This window comes from Rhinoraja longicauda, chromosome 1 (genome assembly GCF_053455715.1).
Source record: "Rhinoraja longicauda isolate Sanriku21f chromosome 1, sRhiLon1.1, whole genome shotgun sequence".
NCBI lineage: Eukaryota > Metazoa > Chordata > Chondrichthyes > Rajiformes > Arhynchobatidae > Rhinoraja > Rhinoraja longicauda.
This window is the reverse complement of record NC_135953.1, coordinates 107545332-107569314: the sequence shown is the minus strand read 5'-3', so window position 1 is coordinate 107569314 and position 23983 is coordinate 107545332. Positions and strand designations below refer to the sequence as shown.

Sequence of the window (23983 nt, the reverse complement as noted above, 5' to 3'; positions counted from 1 at the left end):
AAAAGCCACCAGTATCCACAAAGACTCTTCACACCCCTGCAACAGTCTGTTCAAACTTCTACCATCGGGCAGACGATACAAGGCCTTCTACGCACGCACCTCCAGACTCAGGAACAGTTTCATCCCCAGGGCCATAGCTGCTATGAACCGATCCTGCTGAGCCGGATGGTCACATCGCACAATGAGCCGGCACAGATCTACTTGCACTTTATTCTGTTTTAAAACTGTTACAATTTGTTTAAATTAATACTGACTAGCTAATTAATTTATTGCATCGTATGGGAAGCGCATTCCCAATCTCGTTGTACCCCTGTACAATGACAATAAAGATATATTGTATTGTATTGTTTTCACACACTCACCACCACCTGTGTAAAAAAAATACTCCTTGGGTTCGTATTAAACCTTTCCCCCTCACCTAAAACCTATGTCCTCTGGTCCTCGATTCCCCTACTCTGGGCAGTCTGTTCGTCAACCCAATCTATTCCTCTCATGATTTTGTGCATCTCTATAAGATCACCCTTCATCCTCCTGCACTCCATGGATTAAAGTCCTAACCTGCTCAACCTCTCCCTATAGCTCAGGCCCTCAAGTCCTGGCAACATCCTCGTAAATTTTCTCTGCACCCTTTCCAGCTTGACAACATACTTCCGGTAAAGGTGCCCAGAACTGAACGCAATACTAAATATGGCCTCACCAACGTCTTATATAACTGAAACATGACCTCCCAGCTGCTGTACTTAATACTCTGACTGATGAAGGCCAATGTGTGTATTCCCCTAATTCTTCTAAATTTGTGACTACCGTCCTAGTCTATTCAATCTCTCTTCATTTGGCAAACCTGCCACTCCTTGTACCAGTATAGCGAAAACAAACCAACCTTCCCTGGAACCAGTCCAGTGAATACAAGACCACCATCTCAAGAACCAGTCTAATAAATACAATCCCTGGAACTAATTTGGTAAACTGCAATGTCATGTGTCTTTGTTGTTATCTTTTGGTTATTTGTTTGAAACTCACTCATCATATGCAAATGATCATTTCACTTCCAAGTTATATAAATCAGCTGTTTTTAAAAAAAACAGACAAATATTTCAATCAAAGATAATTACCTTGAACCGTTCCGAAACTCCATCAGTGAAGTTGATGGTAAATTCAGCAATTTTTGGTGCCTGAAGCTTGCCTTTCTTTTGAATTGGCTGGTACTCTGCCCTTGTTTTAACTATAACCTGTAATTGAAAGTAAAACAAAGTTAGCTTAGCAGTTACAAATCCTACTACAGATCAGATAAAATATTTACGTAGCTTAACCCACAGAAAAAGCTGTTCGAGTATTAGCCAGATCACATGGAACGTCAAAGCTATTAAATTTAATATTACTTCTAAAATAACCATTTTGTGGTGGGACTTACAAAGAAGAGGTTTTTTTTAAAGGTTACATTTGCCTCAAACATTAACAGTAATCACAAGATTTATTCATGCGTTCCATGCGCCATGGGAAAATTAGCCGTGAAATAATAGTTCTTGTTAATACATTTATCTAAATTGCTCTTTAAAACCAGCCCAATCTGTAAACAACAAGAAGCTTTGAATGATCTCTCCAACTAATTGTAGTGCTGGTTGTTTTTAACTTTGCTAAATAGTATCTGAAATTTTCATCCACACACGATTACATTTTACTGAAATCCTAGAGGTACCTTCATCTTTCCATTAAAAGGCAATTTGTCATCAAAAGTTCAAAAAATCACCACTTTAAACATTTTGCTGTGATGAGTTGAGCAAATTTAATCACCACTTTAGACTCTGACTGTTTTGTGATCCGTCTCTATTGCTGTAACATTTACTCAATGATTAAAGCAGGCAGTGTACTCAGTCTCATGCTCATTTAACCAGCTTAATTAAAAATCATTTTACAAACACAGAAAATTATAACTTCAGGGTGCATCCTTTCCCTTCCAGCCCAATCTGGACACCAGATGTCTCCTCTTCCTCAGCATAACAGGACAATACCAAATCAGCATATTTGTGTTTTTTTATAGCATTCCACTCATTTTTTTATACATAAAACAGCTAGTTTTCCAAGGGAAGGCCAGGATTTTCATCCATTCAACTCCTACATGCAAGGAGATCCAGCCAAGGGTCTCAATGAGTGAGTAATTTTATGTCCCAACACTTTACCAGCTGACCATCGGACAGCAAGAGCTGGGAGATTCTGATGTTTTGTGCAGAAGTTAAAATGTGCGGAGGATGCAATTAGTTAATTGCTTTAAAAGCTTGAAATTTGACTTTTATTTTATTTCACTGTAAATGTGGCAGGAAACCAATTCAGAATCCTTTATATCAGTCTAACTGGTTTGAGAAGTGATGTCCAGTAAGCAAAGCAATAAATCCGGTAAAGATTCATCATCCAGGAACAAACAGTGGAAAATAAGCCGGTACTTCATCAGAACTTCAGTTAGGACACTTTTAAGTTGCATCCAGAATCATTGTATCTTACGTGTGAAAGAACTGTGCTTGAATTCAAGCAAGAATTGCAACACTAGCCTGATGTCAAAGACAGCACTCATTTGAACTGTCAAAGAAATAAGGGTATTTCTCAAATAAATATGTCAATGACTTATAACGAAAGAAAAAAATACTTGTGTTTAGCCTGTGTATGCCTACTAGTTAGACATGGACAAGTTCCGATCAAACACACTGGGATAAATCTGTATGAAGAAGGGTTCGGACTCAAAGTGTCATGTCCATTTCCCTCCACTGATGCTGCATGGCCTGCTGAGTTACACCAGCATTGATTCTTGCTTAAGATTCCAGCAAATGCAATCTCTTGTGTCTCCTGGGGTAAATCTTTATGTACAGCATATATCCGATGGGCAGTGAATTGGACACCCCTGCCATTTGAAGTACGCAAACTGTTCATCTATCAACTGAGGTTTACTGATAAAATCTGATTTCTCGATTTCTAATACACAAAACCCTTTCATCGTCAAATCTCTCCTTTGTTACATCCCAACTTCCTCATAACCGTATCCGGGCTAATAATTACTAGCTATTTTATTCTGTCTTTAATTTAAATTTTAGAGTTTAGCGACACAGCATGGAAACAGGCCCTTCTGTCCACCAAGTCCCCGCCGACCAACAATCACTCGTACACTAATTATTTCCCACACTCTAGGAATAATTTTACAGAAGCCAATTAACCTGCAAATCTTTGGAATGTGAGGGGAAACCGGAGCACTCAGAGAAACCCCCCAAGGTCACAGGGTGAACGTAAAATCTTCATACAGACAGCATCCGTAGTCAGGATCAAACCCAAGTATCTGGCACCATAAGACGGCAACTCTTATCGCTGCACCACTGTGCTGTCTTCCAATAGTTATTCTTTTGAAACTTGAACACAAAGGAAATATAGGATGACACCGTGCAGGGTCTATAACCCGAAATGTTAACTAGTTTCTTTTCCCACGTATGTTGTTTAAATGGCCGAGTTCTTCCAGTATTTCTTATTTAATTTGTGGCGGCACAGTGGCGCAGTGGTAGAGTTGCTGCCTTAGAGTGCCAGAGACACAGGTTCGATCCTGACTACAGCTGCTGTCTGTACGTGGTTTGTACGTTCTCCCTGTGACCTGCGTGGGTTTTCTCCAAGTGCTTCGGTTTCCTCCCACATTCCAAAGACGGGTCTGTAGGTCAATTGGCTTTGTATAATGGTATATTGCCCCTAATGTGTATGATAGTATTAAGTGTACGCGGGGAATTGCTGGTCGGCGTGGACTGTTGGGCCGAAGGACCTGTTTCCGCGCTGTATCTCTAAGCTAAACTTGTTTGACAACAGTGCAGGACTGAGGAAGTAATACATTTTTCAGAGATGCCATCATTCAAAGGAGACATTGAATTGACAACCTTATGGCAGTTCTTCAAAGAGCAAGGTAATTGTCCAGGTGCTCTTGTTGTCCAGGTGCCCTATCCCCCACTCAATGTTACTTTAAGGAAAGTTACCATTGCATTGCTGTCTGTGGGTGTTTGCAATGAGCAACTCAGCTGCCACCTTTCTTACATTATAACAGGGTTTATAATTTTAAATCAATTTGCTATAAAGGACTTTGGATATTCTGAAAGATTCCGTTAAAAATGTGATAGTCATTCCCCCCTTCCTCCCTTTCCATGGTTAAATAGACCTCTTCTGAAGACCCCACTCACTGGAACTTCATTTTGCCTTCTGCCCCTCTAAACTTCACAATCTTATCCATGTGGCCAAACTTCGTCATGTATCCCAACTCTGTTTTCTGTTCTTGTATTCTTTTTTTTTTTACAGCTCCTCCATAGTATCCTGGATTACAAGCATTGACTGATTATGTATGGAGTTGGCAAAACACCAAAAAAATCTGCTTATTCACTTCAACTTTCTGGCCTAGTTGATCATAAGTGAAATTTAGAAATGTACCGTTGTTCCCACAGTTTAAGGCAAACTAACTGAAGACGTAAGTTCATAAATCATAGGAGCAAAATTACACCATTCGGCCCATCAAATTTACTCTGCCATTCAATCATGGCTGATCTATCTTTCCCTCTTAACCCCTTTCTTCTGCCTTCTTCCCATAACCTTTGACTCCCTTATCATGTACTTTAGGTGACAATTGTATTTTTTCACTGTTGCAGCTTTTTCACAAATGTGCTCCCATTCATGGTTGAAGACTTGCCCATCTTCTCAGTCCATGCATGAAATCTGGAGATGGTAAATTAACAGATGCACTTTCCTCATCAATTTATTTAATGCCACCCTGATGGTTTCATCAATTACTCACCGATTCCATCAATTACCGATTACAAAGATTTCCAACAGTTTGATTGTAAATTCTCACCCATAACATTTGCCCGAGAATGCTGCTGAATGATTTCAGCCTTCTTAATCTCAAGGTTCTTGCTAATATTCCATGACCCCCAAGATGTTTGTCTCTTTGTGGAAAGGTAATTTTTGACCACAGCAGGAGCTGCTATCATTGTTGGTGTCACATTCTCAATGTGCACTCCCATCCATCCTTTAATGAAACTGGGTAGGTAGGAACTGCAGATGCTGGTTTAAACCGAAGATAGGCACAAAAAGCTGGAGTAACTCAGCGGGTCAGACAGCATGTCTGGAAAAAAGGTGTGGGTCGAGACCCTTCTTCAGACTGAAACGTTAACTATTCCTTTTCTCCAGAAATGCTGTCTAACCTGCTGAACTACTCCAGCTTTTTGGGTCTACAATGAAATTGTCTTGGTATATTGCTATATAAATAATCAATCTGCTCTTCACTAATTAAAAATGAACATAGTTTTACTGAAAAATATATTTTCTTTTCAGTATTTAATCAGTTGAAACTATAGAAGTTAAGTCCTAACATAATTCATTAACATGACTCGATTTTGGTTCATAAATTGTTATATATTTAAGTCACATAGCAGTGATAGCAGGAGTCCAGAGTTTCATCAACATCCAAGATGTTAGCTATGATTCATTGTGGAGGCATGTTTTCTGAAGTAATTTTTTCTGTTAATGATATTTTTGATTTCATGCGGTCGCCAAATGGGAAAGCTTAAATAAATTGCAAGTTCAATAATAATTAAAGAGAGATCCAAAAGTCATTTCATCTGTCAATCTGTGATTGCACAGTCAAGTGCCTACATCTTCCCTTCTTGTACTTATCTCTCATTGGCATCAGCCACAAGCTGCTCTTGCAGATAAGAAAGATCCATTTGATGAATCCTGGTCCAACTGATTCTGTGCAAGAAGTAATGCTGCAAGCTGTCAGAACCCCTGTCTATCAAGAACACCACTGTATTGCAGGCTCTAACCTTCACCAACTACTTGGAATTTGAAAATATGTATAATTTAAGATTTATAATGAATTACTTTCAACATTGTGTAGTTTTAAATTGGGTTGTGTTAATAGGTTTTGCTATGTAAAATAATTACTCTTAGAACCTTTAACATTCAGAAATCCACAGGATGAAAGAAAAAGAAAATGCTTTAATTTGTTGATTGACTGAATTAAAGAAGATTTGCATTAAAAGGCAGATCATCCAAAGGCAGAAAGGCCAAAGGCCCACAAGGGCAGTCAGCCCAATCTCAAGTGACAATATTCATTCATTTCATCTTTACCTCCCCCCTCAACTCCATCCAAGGACCCAAACAGTCTTTCCAGGTGAGACAGAGGTTCACCTGCACCTCCTCCAACCTCATCTATTGCATCCGCTGCTCCAGATGTCAACTTATTTACATCGGTGAAACCAAACGCAGGCTCGGCGATCGCTTCGCTCAACACCTGCGCTCGGTCCGCCTTAACCAATCTGATCTCCCGGTGGCTGAGCACTTCAACTCCCCCTCCCATTCCCAGTCTGACCTTCCTGTCATGGGCCTCCTCCAGTGCCATTGTGAGGCCCACCGGAAATTGGAGGAACAGCACCTCATATTTCGCCTGGGCAGCTTGCAGCCCAGTGGAATGAACATTGACTTCTCCAACTTTAGATAATTCCTCTGTTCCTCTCTTCTTCCCCCCCCCCCCCCCCCCTCCCAGATCTCCCGCTATCTTCCTGTCTCCACCTATATCCTTCCTTTGTCCCGCCCCCCTGACATCAGTCTGAAGAAGGGTGTCGACCCGAAACATCGCCCATTCCTTCTCTCCTGAGATGCTGCCTGACCTGCTGAGTTACTCCAGCATTTTGTGAATTAATGTTTAAGGAAAATCAGTTGATAGGAGTCACACTTTGTTCAATCTAAAACTTACTTATAAAATCTAAATAATTATATTCTGTCATCTGGATTATCTTGTGTTTATATTTTTTCAGTCATCTGATGCTGATGAAGATTTCTCCTCAGTGTCACACTAGTTACTCCAATGCTTTAAAGAACTGGTTCAATCCATGTAAATGTGCATTAACAATTCCTTTTAGTATGCTCCACTTTACCAATGCCATATTTTGATGACACCAACGTATTTTTGACTTAAAAGCCAAAAATGTATTCCTGCAGCAAGATGATGTTCCTATTTGGATTTCTGAACCAATTAAGGTACAGTGAAATTTGAGTTACCATACAGCCATACAAAGTGAAAAGCAACAAGACCATCAGCCACATAAAATAAAAGTTAACATTAACATCCACCACAGCGGCTCCCCACATTCCTCACTGTGATGGAAGGTAATAAAGTCCACTCTTCTCCCTCTTTATTCTCCCGCTGTCGGGGCTGTCGAACCATCCGCAGTCGGGGCCATCAAAGCTTCCGCAGCCGGCGGTCCAAAGCCCTCACGTTGGGGTGATCGAAACTCCCGCATCGGGATGGTTGAAACGCTCCGCGGCTTGGAGCTCCAGAATCGGTCTCTAACCAGGGACCGCGGGTTTAAGCACCGGGATGGTCTCCAGGAAAGGCCGCGCTACTCCACAATGTTAGGCCACAGTGGGGCCGGAGATACGATATGGGAAAAAAAATCATTAAAAAATTAAAAAATTAAAAATCGCATCTCTGTTGAGGTAAGAGATTGAAAAAAGTTTTAAAGTTCAAGCCCTCACCCCCCATAAAACAAACAAAGGAACACCAAAACATACTCTTTAACACATACTTAAAATAAAAGAAACAGACGAAAGGACAGGCTGTTGGCGAGGCAGCCACTTGCTGGCACCACCTGGTGTTACATTTCTGAATGCCATTTCTAATTAACTCTCATCAGTTCTACCAGGTGATAGTTTCCAGGGGATCGCAGGCCACTTGTCTATCTTTCAGGTGCGCAGCTGCAAGGACTGCCACTACTCAATGATTGAATGTTTTAATTTAGTTCCAGTGGTAAATCATGGCTCTAGATCTTTGACTTTAGTAGTTCAGTAATGGTGCCCAGGGGATCAATTCATTTTTGGTTGAGACTGTTTTAATCATTGATTTATGTTCATCTGCAGACTTTGGGTTTCTTTGAAGTGAAAGAGTGATTTCCATACTTCTAATGTACTTTGCACAACAAGATATCTCTTAACCTTTCAAATGAATGTTCCAGATTCTGATTTCAGAATGACCCAGAATAGTTCCCAATTTTCCATCCCTGCCTACTGAGCCTATGTCCAGAAAATGGCACGATTGCAGCAGTAACATAATAATACGATAAAACATATAATAAGCTCACCGAAACTACAGAAAACAAGAGTGCTCAAATAAGCAGTTAGAAATACTGATAACAGATGCTTAAGATAGATTTTGTCTCTTGGTTGCAAATAATATTTAGATGAAACCAGTTAAAACCATCAACCCAACACCACAATGATACCTCAGAGCTGTAGATGTCCATTTCCTTGAAGTGAAGAAGTTACCACGCCAAGTGTCAAGAGGAATTTATAACTAAAACTCCTGATGTTCCAAGTTCCGATGAATTTTCATATTTCCCAATGGGCCTTACTGACCCTTACTCAAGAGAGTTCATCTATATTCAGAATTTAGTTATCACTGTGGGCAGCACAGTGGTGCAGCTGGTAGAGCTGCTGCCTCACAGTGCCAGAGACCCAGGTTCGATCCTGACCTTGGGTGCTGTCTTTGTGGAGTTTGCATGTTCTCTGTGAACACATGGGTTTCCTCCAGGTGTTCCTATTTTCTCCTACAATCCCAAGATTATGGGTTTGTCGGTTAATTAGCCTCTGTAAATTGTCCCGTGTGCAGGGAGTGGATGAGACAGTGAGGAACATTGATTCTGTTGGCCGAGGGGCCGTTTCAATGCTGTTTCTTTCAATCAATAACACAAACATACAATTAGACTGTTTAGGCAATCAACCCAAATAATCTCGCATCTCTCTACTACTAATTCTAATCTATTAATAACCTGAACAGTTTCAATCAATTTCCTCTCAGTTCCTATCCACAAAGATAAATAAAATTAAGGTATTTGATCCCAACACCTATAGAAATTTTATTCCGATTCTTCAGTGTTGATAGTCAACCAGTTTTTGTTTTGAAGTGTTCAGTCCCAAAGGCATTCATTGCAATTTGTGGAAATCGTTTCCTTATATCCATTACACAGAACGAAGAAATAAAATTTGTTTCATTTTGGCTTCTACCCTCAGGTTCAACCTTTAAATGACATTTCTATTGGCTTTATTTATCCCTCCCAGCACTTTATCTTTGCTTCCTTAAAAGACGTGTGTAGGTCTCATCGGAACTGTTTCTCGTCATACATTTTAAAATGTGGTAATCCTTGACACTCATTTCTGAACCTGCTTCTTTTCTTATATTTTAAATGTTGCCTAATTAACGGTTAACAAAATCACAATAGCTTATTTCGAATTATAATCAAATGGGACAAATGGATATGCTTATTGTAATCATCTGGAGAATCCACAGGTATTCTATCAACTAAGGTGCAAGAACTGTGAACCTCAGAAAATGGGGAAATATCTACTTGAGGGCTAGTTTATAGTAGCCAATTAACCTAGCAACCAGCATCCTTTGGGTTGTAGGATGAAACCATAGCACCCATGTTGTCACAGGGGGAATATCAAATATTACCTATGGTCAGGATCAAACTTGGGTTGTTGGAACTGCAAGGCAACAGAGCTATCTGCTGAACCACTGTGGTATTAGTTGGCAGAATTAGTTAACTTGGCTGGTATTATAAGTGGAGATGAACCAGAATTCCATACCCCCTCTCAACTGCAGTAGGATTGAGGCATTCTTGCAAGAGTTTGAACCATTTTTGGATACATTCAGCAGCAAAAAGATTTCATCAAGGATGTTTAATGGTAATCAAGAGGACTTTCAAGGAGCATTGTCAAAAATTCAATCTGTTGGTTGTTTACAGAGGAAATTGACCCCAATATTACTAATTAACAGAATTGCAAGTTATTCATATTCAGTTGGAGAAAGTTAGGAAGGTTTGGTAGCTTAGGTGAAAATATATACTGCTTTATCTTCAGTTGTTCACCAAGGTTCAATAAACTTGTTGGGCAATAAATTCTTACAAGGTCAAATCTCATGTCATTCTATCATTTCCTAAGAACAAGGATGACCCTCCAAATGAACAGGATGGCAGCAGTCATTTAGGTATTCCGAGTTCAATGGGACTGATGCATGGGAGAAAATGAACAGAAGCTTTGATGAGCTAAAGAATGCACACCGCCTAATCACAATATAGAGATAACCATTAAATAGGTGGCATTAGACTTTAATAAAATTCAACTCATTATTAGCAGTTAACTTCAATTTATCATATTATGCTTGCTGTTATTGAGCCAGTTTTTGAAGCAAGTTTAGAAACCCCATTAAAAATGTACTTCGGGTCTGAAGAAGGGTCTCGACCCGAAACGTCACCCATTCCTTCTCTCCCGAGATGCTGCTGACCTGCTGAGTTACTCCAGCATTCTGTGAATAAATGCTAACACTAATATGTAAAGAACAAGTAACAGACCAGCAATGGACTGAACAACACTAAGAATGTAATGGGATGTGCTGAGTTTTATTTTGTATATTTTTATTATGAAAAGTTATTTTCCAATAAAAATATTTTTCATCCATCTTTTTGTGATGGAATGGATGCATTTCTGAATTCTCCCAGTTATTAAATGTATTTATTTTTTGTTTGTATATCATCTATTTGGTACTGTATGTACAAACCTATTGTGCTGATGCGGCAAGTAAGAATTTCATTGTTACGTTCCAGTACGTATGACAAAAAAACTCTTGACTCTTGAAAATTCAACTGCTACACTTTAGGCTTGCAACAATCCACTTTGATACAGAAAAACAACCAATTGGTCTGATCACTGGACAATTCTTCCACTGCAAAAAAAGATCACTGCTCAGGGGTACACAATATGCCCAGGGGTGTACAATTGCTTCCAGCATGGCCCTGGGAGCAGCTACTCTGCAGGTGTGGCTCACCAGCATGGCTTGAGTGCGGCAGTGGGACTGCCTCAACAGAGACACAATGCTGCACTCACGCAATGGCTCTGACAGCTGCAAAAGTGTCGCCCTCAGGCTTACCAGATGTCAAAGCTGTAAGTGTTACTAGGTAACTGTGAATGTCTGACATTCAGTCAGTAACACAAAGACTCGCTGAAAAAAACCCCAAAATAATTAACATTTAATATCTTGAAAACAGTTTAAAATCATTGAATTTTTTTTGCAAAAAATCTCTCTTGGCAGCCATCTTTTTCCATCCATCCGCATCAGACTACTTGCTTCTGCCAAGTTTAACGTGATCCAGCCTCAATAACCAGGTTTCACAGCATGACAGCTAGGAAGATATAAAACCATCCCGCTGGCCTGTACTAAGATTCCAGTTCAGCACTGAGTGCCTCAGTCCATATCCCACACTGGAAAGCAGGTTTTCCACAGTAATTCCAACAGTTCTTCACTGCAAGACTTCAAGAAAAATAGATAATACTGAACAAATTTACCAAATTGTTAAGAGCTATGACCTATTTGTTCATCTCATCCAAGGGCAGACACTCAGCTATTCATATATTAAGTTATAATATTTCTACATTCTTTCATAAAAAAATTACAAAGTAAACAGTTAATTTTAAATCACTGTCTCATTTAGCTGGAAAACGTTAGGTGATCTGTTCAAGCACAATTCACCATGGCCTTTCTGCGAATTAACAGGATTGCTTCGCAATGTTACCTTAACACTGCAAATACTAAGCTGTTTAATAATAAAAAAGATTGGAAATTTAGATGATCAGAACATTCAAGGCTAAATGTTCAAGGCCTCTCTCTGCTCCTGATAAATCAAAAGATTTCTATGGTAAGATCTATGGCTATGCTTTGTCCAAGTGAACGTGGCCAGGCCGGAGTGGGGTCATGTCTTTGTGGGTCGAGGTGGTGCTGGTTATCAAGACCCTGGAGAGTCTTTTGGGGGTTCATGAGGGTTGCCGGGCAGGAGCTCAGAGATCAGGTCCAGGAGTTCCAAACCCCCCCTCTTTAAATAGCATTCTGCAAGGTTATAACAGCTTTGTTATTCCAGTAATGCCTAATGACAAGAGCTTCTCAGAACATAACAATAATTTCCTGGGCAACTTTCTTTTGAAGGTCACATTAGGCACATATCGATGAGTAAGCATCAAGAAGTGCCCAGAAAAAGTTTCAGAATAGCATGCTTTGACAAAGAAATAGTAACAATCACATTCCATTCAGGAAATAAGAATTTTCTCAATTTGCTACTAGACAAAAAAAGCATTATGCCCCTATATTTATAATAAAGCAGCTAATACATTCCTGCTATTTTAAATAAGCTATTCATAAAAAAGGATTATTAATAATACAAGGCACACAATGCTCTCTGCAGTCCACATTCAAACCCAAAACAGCAGTAGTTCAGGAATGACAGTCATAGTTCTAGTCATTATCAACCATACAGGTCTTGAGAAAAATAACCATAATGTGGATTATTCATATTTAATTACCAGATATAACTCATTTAAATTACTATTCAGTAGGATATATATGCGTTCAAGTAGTGTAATTACTCTTTAACCCAAGATCATCAAGCTAAAACCAAAGAACAACTACCAGTCATTTGGTCAAAGACTGGAAAAAAATATTAATCAGACGAGGGATGAAGTGCGACCTTGGTCAATTGAGGGATGAAGAATGATCTCAAGATCTCATTTCCCGATATTGTTTTGAGTTTAGTGCCCTTTGTAGGGAATCTCTGGAGTCCAGCAGAACAAGCAGGTAGAACTCTGGAGAGAAGGAATGGGTGACATTTTGGATCGTTCAGAAGGGTCTTGACCCGAAACGTCATCCATTCCTTTTGAAGAAGGGTCCCGACCTGAAACGCCACCCATTCCTTCTCTCCTGAGATGCTGTCTGACCTGCTGAGTTACTCCAGCATTTTGTGAATAAGCAGGTAGAACAGCTCATCACATGGAGTTCTCTAGTGTAGGAAGGAACTGCAGATGCTGGTTAAAACCTAAGATGACACAAAATGCTTGAATAACTCAATGGGACAGGCAGCATCTCTGCAGAGAAGGAATGGGTGGCGTTTCAGGTCGGGACCCTTCTTCAAAAGGAATGGATGATGTTTTGGGTCAAGACCCTTCTGAACGGTCCAAAATGTCACCCATTCCTTCTCTCCAGAGATGCTGCCTGTCCTGCTGAGTTACTCCAGCATTTTGTGTCCACAGGGAATTCTCTTTCCTGCTTTGCATCTACATGCATACAATGTTATTCAGATGGGAAAGCATATACACATGCGATTAAACTACAACACAAAATAAACTTAATATGAAAAAGAGTATTCTCAAAATATTTTTCCATGAGTGACATGTTAAATTTGTTTTTCAGATTCAGAGTGGTTAAACTCTGGTAGATGGGATTTAGTCCAAAATTAAAAGTGAGATTTTTGCACAAACAGTTGAAGCTCACAGTAAATCATTCCTGTGATAATTATGTTGTCTACAAAGTGACTTGCCATGGGCATCAATGTCAAAACTAGAAAGGTACATTGTTTACCCCCATGTAGGTTGGTGTTGGTATTATTCAGCAATGACTCAAAGATCTGTTTCATCAACATTACATCAACAAATTCAGGCCACTTAAATTGATCATAAACTATTTAATTTTCATCACCATTTTCCTGTGAATAATAATAGATATCAAACAACATAAGCCTACAACACTTACACTGCAAGGCTGCTGCTACAAACAGACTATTCTTGAGGTAATTAAAAAGTAGTCTCCTGATCAAACAATACTGGCTATTTTTTCCTGGAAGCAACAATCCCATGATAAACAGTTGCATATTATGCATCATATTGAGAATAATGCAGAAAGCTCAAACCCCCAATTGTAACTTCCCAATAGCTTCATGACAAAATTAGCATTGGAGACCACATGAGCAACTTTTTCACTCTACGGGTAATCAATATTTGGAATGAGCTGCCAGAGGAAGCTATAGAAGCAAATGTAATTACAACTTTTGGATAGATCTAGGGATAAGAAAGGTTTCGAGGCCCATGAGCCAAAGGCAAGCCAATGGAACGAGTCAAGTATACCAACATGGTCTGCAAGGTGGACCTGTTTCCGTCCTGTATAGCTATTTGACTCCATCTTCACGGTCACATGAGTCTTCAGTTCCCTTTTCTCTGCAATTTCTTATCTCCTGCCCATTAAAGCAACATCTCTCTGCTGTGTTTAGTTCTATGGTCATCCACTGCAACATTACACATTCTAGAGCAAGTCTAGATGGTGTCCAAAGGCACATTTGCATCTCACACAATTGTAACTTTGTACAGCGTTCACATCAGCATTTAAGAACGGGAGTAAGCCTTCAGCCCCTATCCCTTTCCAAAACCTCTTCTATCATCTGCATCCTAACTTCATCTTGATACAGTGGTTCACAATACCTCTTCCCCAATGAAAGTTCAGTAATCTCAGTGATCGCATGTTCAACTAGCTTAGATTCGGCAGTGTTTTGGGGAGGGGAGAAATGTGAAGGATATGTCTGTTGTGAAATGAAACCACCTACAGCCCTGTGGTAGGCATTCATTCCTCTGCACTAGCTTGTTCGTGTCGAGCAGCAAGATTTATATTATAGCGAAGCAACCACCAAAGCAAAATCAGATAAGGCAACACTGAGGTGATTGATAAGAATCTCAGACATGCGTTTTATGGAGGCCTTAAGAGGACCAAGTAGAACAGAGATAGAAAGGTAATTCCAAAACATTGGGCCAAATCATAGACACAAAGGGCACAATGAATTAAAGAAAACCAAATGTACCGAAGAAAGCTCAGGATGTGTACGTCCCCGTTAGAGTCAAAGACAAAGCAGGCAAACGTAAGGAAGCTTGGGTGATGAGGGGAATTGGAACGTTAGTCAAAAACAAGAAGGATGCAGAGGACAGGTATAGGCAGCTGGGATCAAGTGCATCCCTGGAAGAGTTTCGGGAACTGAGGAGTAAACTAAAAAAGGAAATCAGCAGGGCAAAAAGGGAGATAGCTTTGGCGGGTAGCATTAAGCACAATCCCAAAAGATTTTATAAATACATATGGGGGAAAAGGGTAATAAGAGAGAGAGTGGAACCTCTCAGGAATCAAAGCGATCACCTCTGTATTTACCGAGGAGAAAGACAGTAGGACAGAGGAAATTGGAGCAGTTACTGGAAGTGTCTTGAGAGCAGTCAGGGTTACCGTCGAAGAAGTACTGAAGGTTCTGTTGTGTTTGAAGGTAGACAAATGTCCAGAGCCTGATCAGATATATCCGAAATCATGGCGGGAAAATAGAGAGGAAATTGCGGGAGCCCTGGTTGAAATTTACGAGTCGTCCTTAAATACAGAGGAGGTGCCGGAAGAATGGAGGGTGGCAAATGTTGTGCCTCTTTTCAAGAAGGGCTGCAGGGAAAATGCTGGGAACTATAGGCCGGTGAGCTTAACATCTGCAGTTGGTAAGTTACTGGAGAGTATTCTGAGGGATAGGATATAGAGGCATTTGGATGGGCAAGGGCTGATTAGGGACGGTCAGCATGGTTTTGTACGTGGGAGGTTGTGTATCACAAATCTGATTGATTTTTTTGAAGACGTGACCAAAAAGGTTGATGAGGGCAGAGCTGTAGATGTTGTGTACATGGACTTCAGTAAGGCGTTCGACAAGGTTCTGTATGGTAGGCTGCTCTGGAAGGTTAGATCGCATGGGATACAAGGAGAGATAGCCGAATGGATAGCAAATTGGCTTCATGGAAGGAAGCAAAGGGTGATGGTGGAAGGTTGCTTCTCAGACTGGAGGCCTGTGACTAGTGTTGTGCCTCAGGGTTCGGTGCTGGGCCCGTAACTGTTTGTCATCTACATCAATGATTTGGATGGGAACATACTGGGCAAGATTAGCAAGTTTGCTGATGATACAAACGTTAATGGTTTTGCAGATAGTGAAGATGGTTGTGAACGATTGCAGTAGGGTCTGGATCGATTGGCCAGGCATGCTGAGGAATGGTTGATGGAAGTGTGAGGTGTTGCATTTTGGGACGTCGAACAAGGGCAGGACCTACACAGTAAATGGTAGGCCTCTGGGTAGTGTTGTAGAGCAGATGGAGCTAGGAGTATAGGAGCATGGTTCCTTGAAGGTCGAGTCGCAGGTAGATACGATGGTCAAAAAGGCTTTTGGCATTATGGCCTTCATCAGTCAGAGTATTGAATATAGAAGTTGGGAGGACATGTTGCAGTTGTATTAGACATTGGTGTGACCGCATTTAGAATATTGTGTTCAGTTCTGGGCACAATGTTATAGGAAAGATATTGTCAAGCTTGAAAGGGTTCAGAAAAGATTTACAAGGATGTTGCCAGGACTAGAGGGTGTGAGCTATAGGGAGAGGTTGAGTAGGCTGGGTCTCCATTCCATGGAGCGCAGGAGAATGAGGGGAGATCTTATAGAGGTATACAAAATCATGAGAGGAATAGATCAGGTAGATGCACAGAGCCTTTTGCCCAGAGTAGAGGAATCGAGAACAAGGACATAAGTTCAAGGTGAAGGGGAAAAGATTTAATAGGAATCCGAAGAGTAACTTTTTCACACAAAGGTTGGTGGGTGTATGGAACAAGCTGCCAGTGGATGTAGTTGAGGCTGGGTCTATCCCATCGTTTAAGAAACAGTTAGAAATGTACATGGATAGGACAGGTTTGGAAGGATATGGACCACGCGCAGGGACGTGGGACATTGTTGGCCGGTGTGGGCGAGTTGGGCCGAAGGGCCTGTTTCCACACTGTATCACTCTCTGACTCTAAATGGAGGAACGCACAGATTCTTGCGGTACGGTCAAAGAGGTTTCAGAAATGGGGAAAGGCAAGGCCATGGAGGGGTCTGAAAATCAATATGATAAATTGAAAACCATGAGCATGACAATAAATGCAGATGTAGGCCATAAATCTGCCAAGCCAAAGACATAATTGATATGATCATGGATGATCGCTGAATCATTTTCACTTTTGATCCCCTTATCGCCAAATTACCTGGAACCCAACATTCTATTATTTAGCCTTGAATATTCTGAACATCTAAACATCCAAAATGCCAATACATATAAGACTTGCACCAATATTCTGTTAGTGGCACTAAACAATCTCAAAATAGAAAGCAAACATACCTTGTGCTCTATTGCAAATGAATGCTTGTAGTTACTATTGCACTCTGTCACTTCAAAAGTATAGATCCTGTCATATTATCTGAATCTATCTATTTAACCCACATGCCACAAGGGCCACACAAGGAATGGTTTGAAAAGGGGTAGTAAATCAGCAGTTAAAAATGTTCAACATTACAACTGTGCTCCAGATCACATAATTACCATTACCCATCCATAGGATATAGAACACTTTTAACATCCTAAGGAAATTAACTCAAGTATGATCTGACAAAATAAAACCGGAAAACTGACTCCAAGCCATTTTAATGACCAAGACCAAAAGATTGTTGAACAAATTTAATGAGCATCTCAAACCAAGAAGAAAGATTTGGTGCAAATAAAGAAACAGTGTTAAAGCAGAGAATAAAACATAAAAATAGTACAGCTAAAAAGTATGTTGCCATGAATAGGATAATCATTCAAATACAGTCCATAAAAGTTGAGAGTAATTCATCTTCAATTCCCTTCAAGAACCTTGCAAATAGGGTAAAATTTGTTAAATGTAAAGGAAGCAGTCAACCGTATGTACAATAATCACCAGGCGATCAGGCATTCTTGCCTGACATTGCAATGAAATATACAAGAGGTTTTATGTTGTTGTAGCTCATTGACTACAAGAGTTAAAATTGTTTTGCAGTGTTCGACTTCCAAACACATTAGGAATTATTTTAAAGCAGTGTTAGTGTTTTTTGCCTTGAGGACATGCGATTGGTATCACAATCACAAAATAAGAACAGTACTTTCTGCTGGGTCAGGGTAATATTTAATATGGCCTAACATGTTTCAATCTCACAATGTTTCATATTGCTTCTGTGAGGCACCATTGGGTCATTTAGCTATAGTATTGTTACTGTTGTACAAGTTGTCAGTGTGTAGGTACTCTGTTTGAAAAGTGACCTCTACAGGTAAATCTTTTATAAACTAAGGCAAAGGGAACAAAAGTAGGAAGGTTATTTTAAACTCCATTTACAATAGACAATAGACAATAGGTGCAGGAGGAGGCCATTCGGCCCTTTGAGCCAGCACCGCCATTCAATGTGATCATGGCTGATCATTCTCAATCAGTTCCCCGTTCCAGCCTTCCCCCCATACCCCCTGACTCCACTATCCTTAAGAGCTCTATCTAGCTCTCATAATAGTTAGGCCGCAACTGGAGAAATGCATCTAATTCTTGTCATTACATTTTAGGAAGGATATCCAGGCCTTAGAGCAAGTGTAAAAAGATTTATTCAAACATTTCTGGGGATCAAGGATCTTTGATTGCAGAGCTGGGAATGTCTTCCCCAGAGCAAAGATTGAGAGAAATTTGATAAAGGTGTACAAAGTCATAATAGGTTTAAAAAGGATTGACAGAAACTGTTTCTGTTAGCATATGTTTCAAGGAACACAATGTCAAAATGATGAAAAAGATACCAAATATTTTTATGGAATTCACTGCCTGCACAAGGGTAGAAAAAAATTAATCAGGTCTTTCAAAGAGGAATTATAATAGGCACAGACAAGAAATTAATATGAAAGAACAGAGCAATGGCATTGATTGGATTGTTTTGGAGAACCAAATGGGCCAGATAAACTCTAATGTCACACAAGTGCCTAATCCTAATCACCAGTTGCTGTTGCAGAACTTTGGACAGCTACTTTATTAGGTTCCTCTCCCCCAGGAAAGAAAAGTTCATCCAAAGATCAGATATAACAGCAGAAAATGACCATTTTATGCATTAGGATTTTGTTTTCCAGTTGCAGTCTCTGATATGTGTATAATGTAAGATCTGGCATGTCACAACTGATGTATAAGGCTATATAACACGTATAATAAAGATACATTTTATTGGTTATTCCCATGACATATTTTGTGGCAAGTCAAATGATATGTTCCACTGATGATAGCATACAATGAAGAATACAACACAATCAGTTTCAGGACTTTTTTATTTTAGGGTGTGAAGGTAAACTTCTGTTACCATAAGGGCCAGTGGCCTACATTGCTCAAGTCTGAAGTGCTTCTGAATTTACCTGTGAGCTGACCTGCCTCTGTGGCTTTCCTGAAGGGCTTTATACAATGAATGAACAGCCCAATTAAAATTGAGCTATGTTTTAAAAGAGTCTGCAAGTTCTCACCCACATCCCCTCTGTGTCCTGTAGTTCTGCTCTCAGTCCCCCCAGACAGAACAAGGATAGAGTTGCCTTGATCCTCACCAGCCTCCAAATCCATCTCTGACATTTATGTCACCTCCAACATAATTCCACTTTGAAGAAGGGTTTCAATCCAAAATGTCACCGATTCCTTCTCTCCAGAGATGCTCCCTGTCTCGCTGATTTACTCCACCATTGTGTCGATCTTCAGTTTAAACCAGCATCTGCAGTTCCTTCCTACACATTCCACCGCCAGTCATAGCTTCCCATCCCCACCCCTTTCTGTCTTCTGCAGAGAACACTCCCTCTGCAACTCCTTTGTTTATACATCCATTCCCACTCAAACCACCCCTCCCCAGGGACTTTCCCCTGTAGTCACAGGAGATGCAACACCTGTCCCTATACCTCCTCTTTCACCTCCATCCAGAAACTCCAGTAGTCCTTCCAGGTGAAATAGAGGTTCACATGCACCTGCTCTAACCTTATCTACTGCATCCAGTGTTCTTGATGGGGCCTCCTGCACATTGGCGAGACCATGCATAGACTTGATGAACGTTTCACCGAACATTTCCACTCAGTTCGCCAAGGACTACTGTATCTTGTAGTTGCAAACCATTTTAACTCCTCTTCCCATTCTCATTCTGACCTTTCTGTCCGGAGTCCCTTCCATTGCCAGAGAGAGCCCACAGATAAACTGTAGGAACAACACCTCATACATATCCCACTTGGATAGCTTACAACTCAACGGTATGAACATTGAATTCCCCTGTAACTACAACCCTCCCCACCCCCTTTTCCCCCCAAGCCCACTTTCTCCCCATACCCCCCATCTCTCCTGCCCACCCATATACATTCCTTCCTCTAATTTTGCAACTCTTCACCATTCCTTTTGTCTCAAGCCTATCTTTTCATCCCTATCCTTTGTCCAACCATCTGCTGATCAAAAAGCCCTCCTCACCTGTATCCACCAATTACCTGGCAGGCTTTGTCTGCCCCTCCTTTCTTTCAGTTGTCTTCAACTCCTTCCCCCCCCCCCACCCAATCAGTGTGATGAAGGGTCCTGACCCGAAACGTCACCGATCCACGTTCCCCAGTTTGTATCTGTTTTTCCCACTACCAGCATCTGTTCTTTATTTCTGCAAGTTGTCAACTGCTTTAACTTCTTGCAAGAAAAAGAATGGCTTGTTTTTAACTCCCTGCACATGTTTTAAAATATATATATAATTCACTTGTAATTTGTTACTTTGTAATATGAAGTATCTGAAAGGGCTGGAATCTGGAATGTATCATCCAGAAAGAGTGCCACGTTGGAGATAGGGACTCATAACATTTAACAAGCATTTGTAGAAATGGGTACTTGGTGGTTGGCATGGACATTGTGGGCTGAAGGGCCAGCTTCTGTAATGTGAGACTATAATTTTGGAGTGCGATGGATCTTTACTGTTTACCATCTCATTCAACAACCTGCTCCAACACCCAAGACTCTTGCCCAAATGTGAAGTTAATTCTAAATATATACTTAATCTCCGCTTTTCAAGTCTCATATTCCATTGATTATTTGCAGTTTAATAACTTCACATTAACAGAGGCACCTCTTGTTTTCTACACGATAGCACGGGAACAAACCATTCAGTCCACAATGCCTGTGCTGAACAGGATGCTAAAATATACTAATTTCATCTGCTTGCACATCCATACCTCTTATTACTCTGCATATCAATGTACCTATCTAAAAACCTCTTAAACACCACTTGTGTAACTGCTTCCATCGTCGCCCTTGGCAACGCTTTCCAGGCACCAACCACCTTCTTTGTAAAAAAAAAACCTGCCGTGCACATCTCCTTTAAACTTTGCCCCTCTCAGAGGTACTTCAGGTTAAAATGAAAATCAAATATAGATGCAGTGGAAATTAAAGTCTTGCAGGATTTGTTACTGTAGCTTAAGCCACCCTTTAAAAAAAAGTATTCACCTGTAACTTTAGAAGTAAAGAAAAAACCCATGGTTCCCTTGTTTATGAAGAGCAAGAAAATTATTAGCCCATCTGCAAATACAAACTAGCCTGATGAGCGCTGTATTTTCGGCATTATCCACATTTATTTTCGTTCAAGTTTACCTTGTCAGGAGCCGGGAACTGCAGCTGGTTGACATCCAGTGGTGTGATAAGGGGAATGGTGTCAAACCCATCTTCAGGGGCTGCAGCCTTCCCATTGCTCTTGTCAGACAGATTGTTGCCCAACTTCACCATGGTTGCGGAGAACAGACGAGCGGGGGTTTCTTTATGCAAAACTGGGGAAACAAAATAGCAATGAAACAGATGGTCTTTGAAGAATCCAATTCTGCAGGCTTGTCAGTGTTCACTACGCTCAGAATTCCCGGGAGATTCGCGCGAAACATACGGTTGATTGTCGTGCCTCCTCCTAAATTTGATTTTGTTTGAGCTGCTTATTTTGCTCAAATCGAAAGAAATACGATAAAGGCGAGGACAATCATACCATTTTCAAACCAGTCCGCTATTTGCCTCAATTACAAGTAGTGAGCAGTTGTTTGGAATAAAAACCCACCAGGAATTTCACGTTTAATTTGACGCAGTGCAATATTCCCCATAAAAATATATTCGAATCCGACATAGATTTATTTACTTTATTTTTTTATTTTTTAAACGACTCGCTGATCACAACACAGGCAACATAAGTGGAAAATGCACGAAACGTCAAATGCGTTTTGATTCCTGGTCTACAAAAGGCAGAACACAGGTGCAAGCTCCATATTTTTTGTTTCACACACATATACAAAATTACAATTAAACTTACTCCACGGTAGAATAAACCCCTTTATATATGAAAACAAAATCGCGGCGTGCAAAGGAGTGCAATCCCGGTAACATGGGAGCACCCTTCTGCCTTACTGAGGTGAATCAGTCGGCTTGGCAGGACGAGCAGCAAACAACTCGCTCGCGTCCCCCCGCAAATTAAAACCGCGGGGCGGAGAAATGAACAGAAATTGTTCTGCAAGAAAGGCGCCTCACCTGATCTTTCTTTGCCCCCCCTAAAAAAACATAAACGCGTTGTATTTATTGTTTAATTGTCTTCTTTGCGAAAGCCTTTCTCCTTCCTCCTTCCTTCCCTCCCCCCACACACACTTCAGCTGGGAAGATGGCGGAAAACTGTGGGTCTGGAGAAGCGTTGCCGAGGATGCAGTAAAGTCATTGATCGAGTTTTGGAGAATGTTTTCATTTCCAAGCCTCGTCTGTGGTGACGCAGCCGCGCTGTGGGCTGGGGAACTGGAAGGTCTCCCCGCTGCGCCCTGACCGCATCAGTTCACCAGCATTTTTGATTTGTTTTTGTCGGGGTTCCCCCTCCTCCCCATCCCATCCCCTACTCAATTCCTTTCCTTCAAAGGAAAATAAACAAAAGAAATAAAAAAATTGGGGACAAAAGACAGCGCGGTGATGGCGCTGGAAATCTGCAAAGCAGTACTTGGGTGGGAAGGAACTGCAGATGTTGGTTTACACCGATGGTATAGACACAAAATGCTGGAGTTTGATAGAACCTGTGTTGTGTGTGTTCAGTGGCGCGTTAACGTTTCAGGTCAAAACCCCTCTCTGGCCAGCGCCAGATGTCAACTGTCCCATGTCAACTGTTCAATCTCGGGCAAGGCTTAACTAGCGCCTTGATTGTTTATAACGCAAAACAACTTCACAGAAGCGGTTGTGGAATATAATTTCACAAACTTAGCACGAGGTTTTAAGGAGCATCTTTTTTTAAATAAAGAAAAGCAAAATTCAGAGGTAAGGGGGTTAAACAGGTTAAAGATAATCTCAATTAATCTTCCCTTTGTTCCCACTTTAACTGAGCTTGGTGAATTACACACTCACAGTCGGTGATTAAAGGTAAGTGATGAGATATTCGGGACTGACAATTCAATGCAGTACTGAGGGGAGATTGAGATGATAGGAATGCAGTCTTTCGCTTGAGACGCTGAACATTTGGTTGAAATGCAAAGATTTTATTTGTTATTTTTAAGGTGAGCATAAGAGCTATCGCATTGTTCTGCCAACCGTTATCCCTCAACAGACATCACAATAAAAACAGATTGGTTATTACACGTCTTTGGAGCCTTGGTTATGTATCCCGAGAATATAGAAGTGACTATATATATATATATATATATATATACTAGCAAAGCGGGCCCGTTGGGCCCGTCCCCACACCCCCCATTCTCTCCTCCCCCAGCCCCACTCTTACTCTCCAAGTGTGCCCGTTGGGCCCGTCCTTCTGATCTGTGTATGTCAAGTGACTTGCAATAACAAAAAAGACTACTTTAAAACAATCAGCACTCTCCAAGTGTGGCTGTTGGGCCCGTCCTCCAGATCTGTGTATGTCAAGTGACTTGCAATAACAAAAAAAAAACTTTAAAACAAGCAGTGATTTTCTGGAAACTTTTTGAAACAATGTAGCCGTCACAAGCTGAAGGCTCAAGCTGAAGGCTAACTGGAAACTTTTCGAAACAATGTAGCCGTCACAAGCTGAAGGCTCAAGCTGAAGGCTGAATCTGCACCGCAGCGCCCCCCTGAAAAGGGGGGGGGGGCAGCGCTTTAAAACCTCTGTAACTTAAAAAAACACGCGACCAAAGCAAATGAAAATATCACGGCCGGTCGTTTGGGAGGTTGGCGATTAAGGCGGTGCGAAAACCGTCGCGCTACTGTTCACCGGTTTGCCGCAATCGC

General features: G+C 40.8%; 1 protein-coding gene across 2 annotated transcripts in view; it reads right to left on the bottom strand.

The window, feature by feature from the left end:
• Positions 1–22515, bottom strand: part of LOC144596083 (neuronal vesicle trafficking-associated protein 1-like) — a 56985-nt gene extending 34470 nt beyond the window's left edge. Inside the window, exons 1-3 of one of the 2 annotated variants that reach the window (XM_078404249.1) lie at positions 22283–22515; positions 21371–21543; positions 1113–1229 (exon numbers count right to left, since the gene is read on the bottom strand). In XM_078404249.1, coding sequence (XP_078260375.1) covers positions 1113–1229; positions 21371–21502 — 249 coding nt within the window. In that variant the 5' untranslated portion in view covers positions 21503–21543; positions 22283–22515. Of the gene's footprint in view, positions 1–1112; positions 1230–21370; positions 21544–22067; positions 22221–22282 lie in introns of those variants that run through there. The other variant, XM_078404256.1, reaches the window with a different exon arrangement.
• Between the last annotated feature and the right edge of the window lie 1468 nt (positions 22516–23983).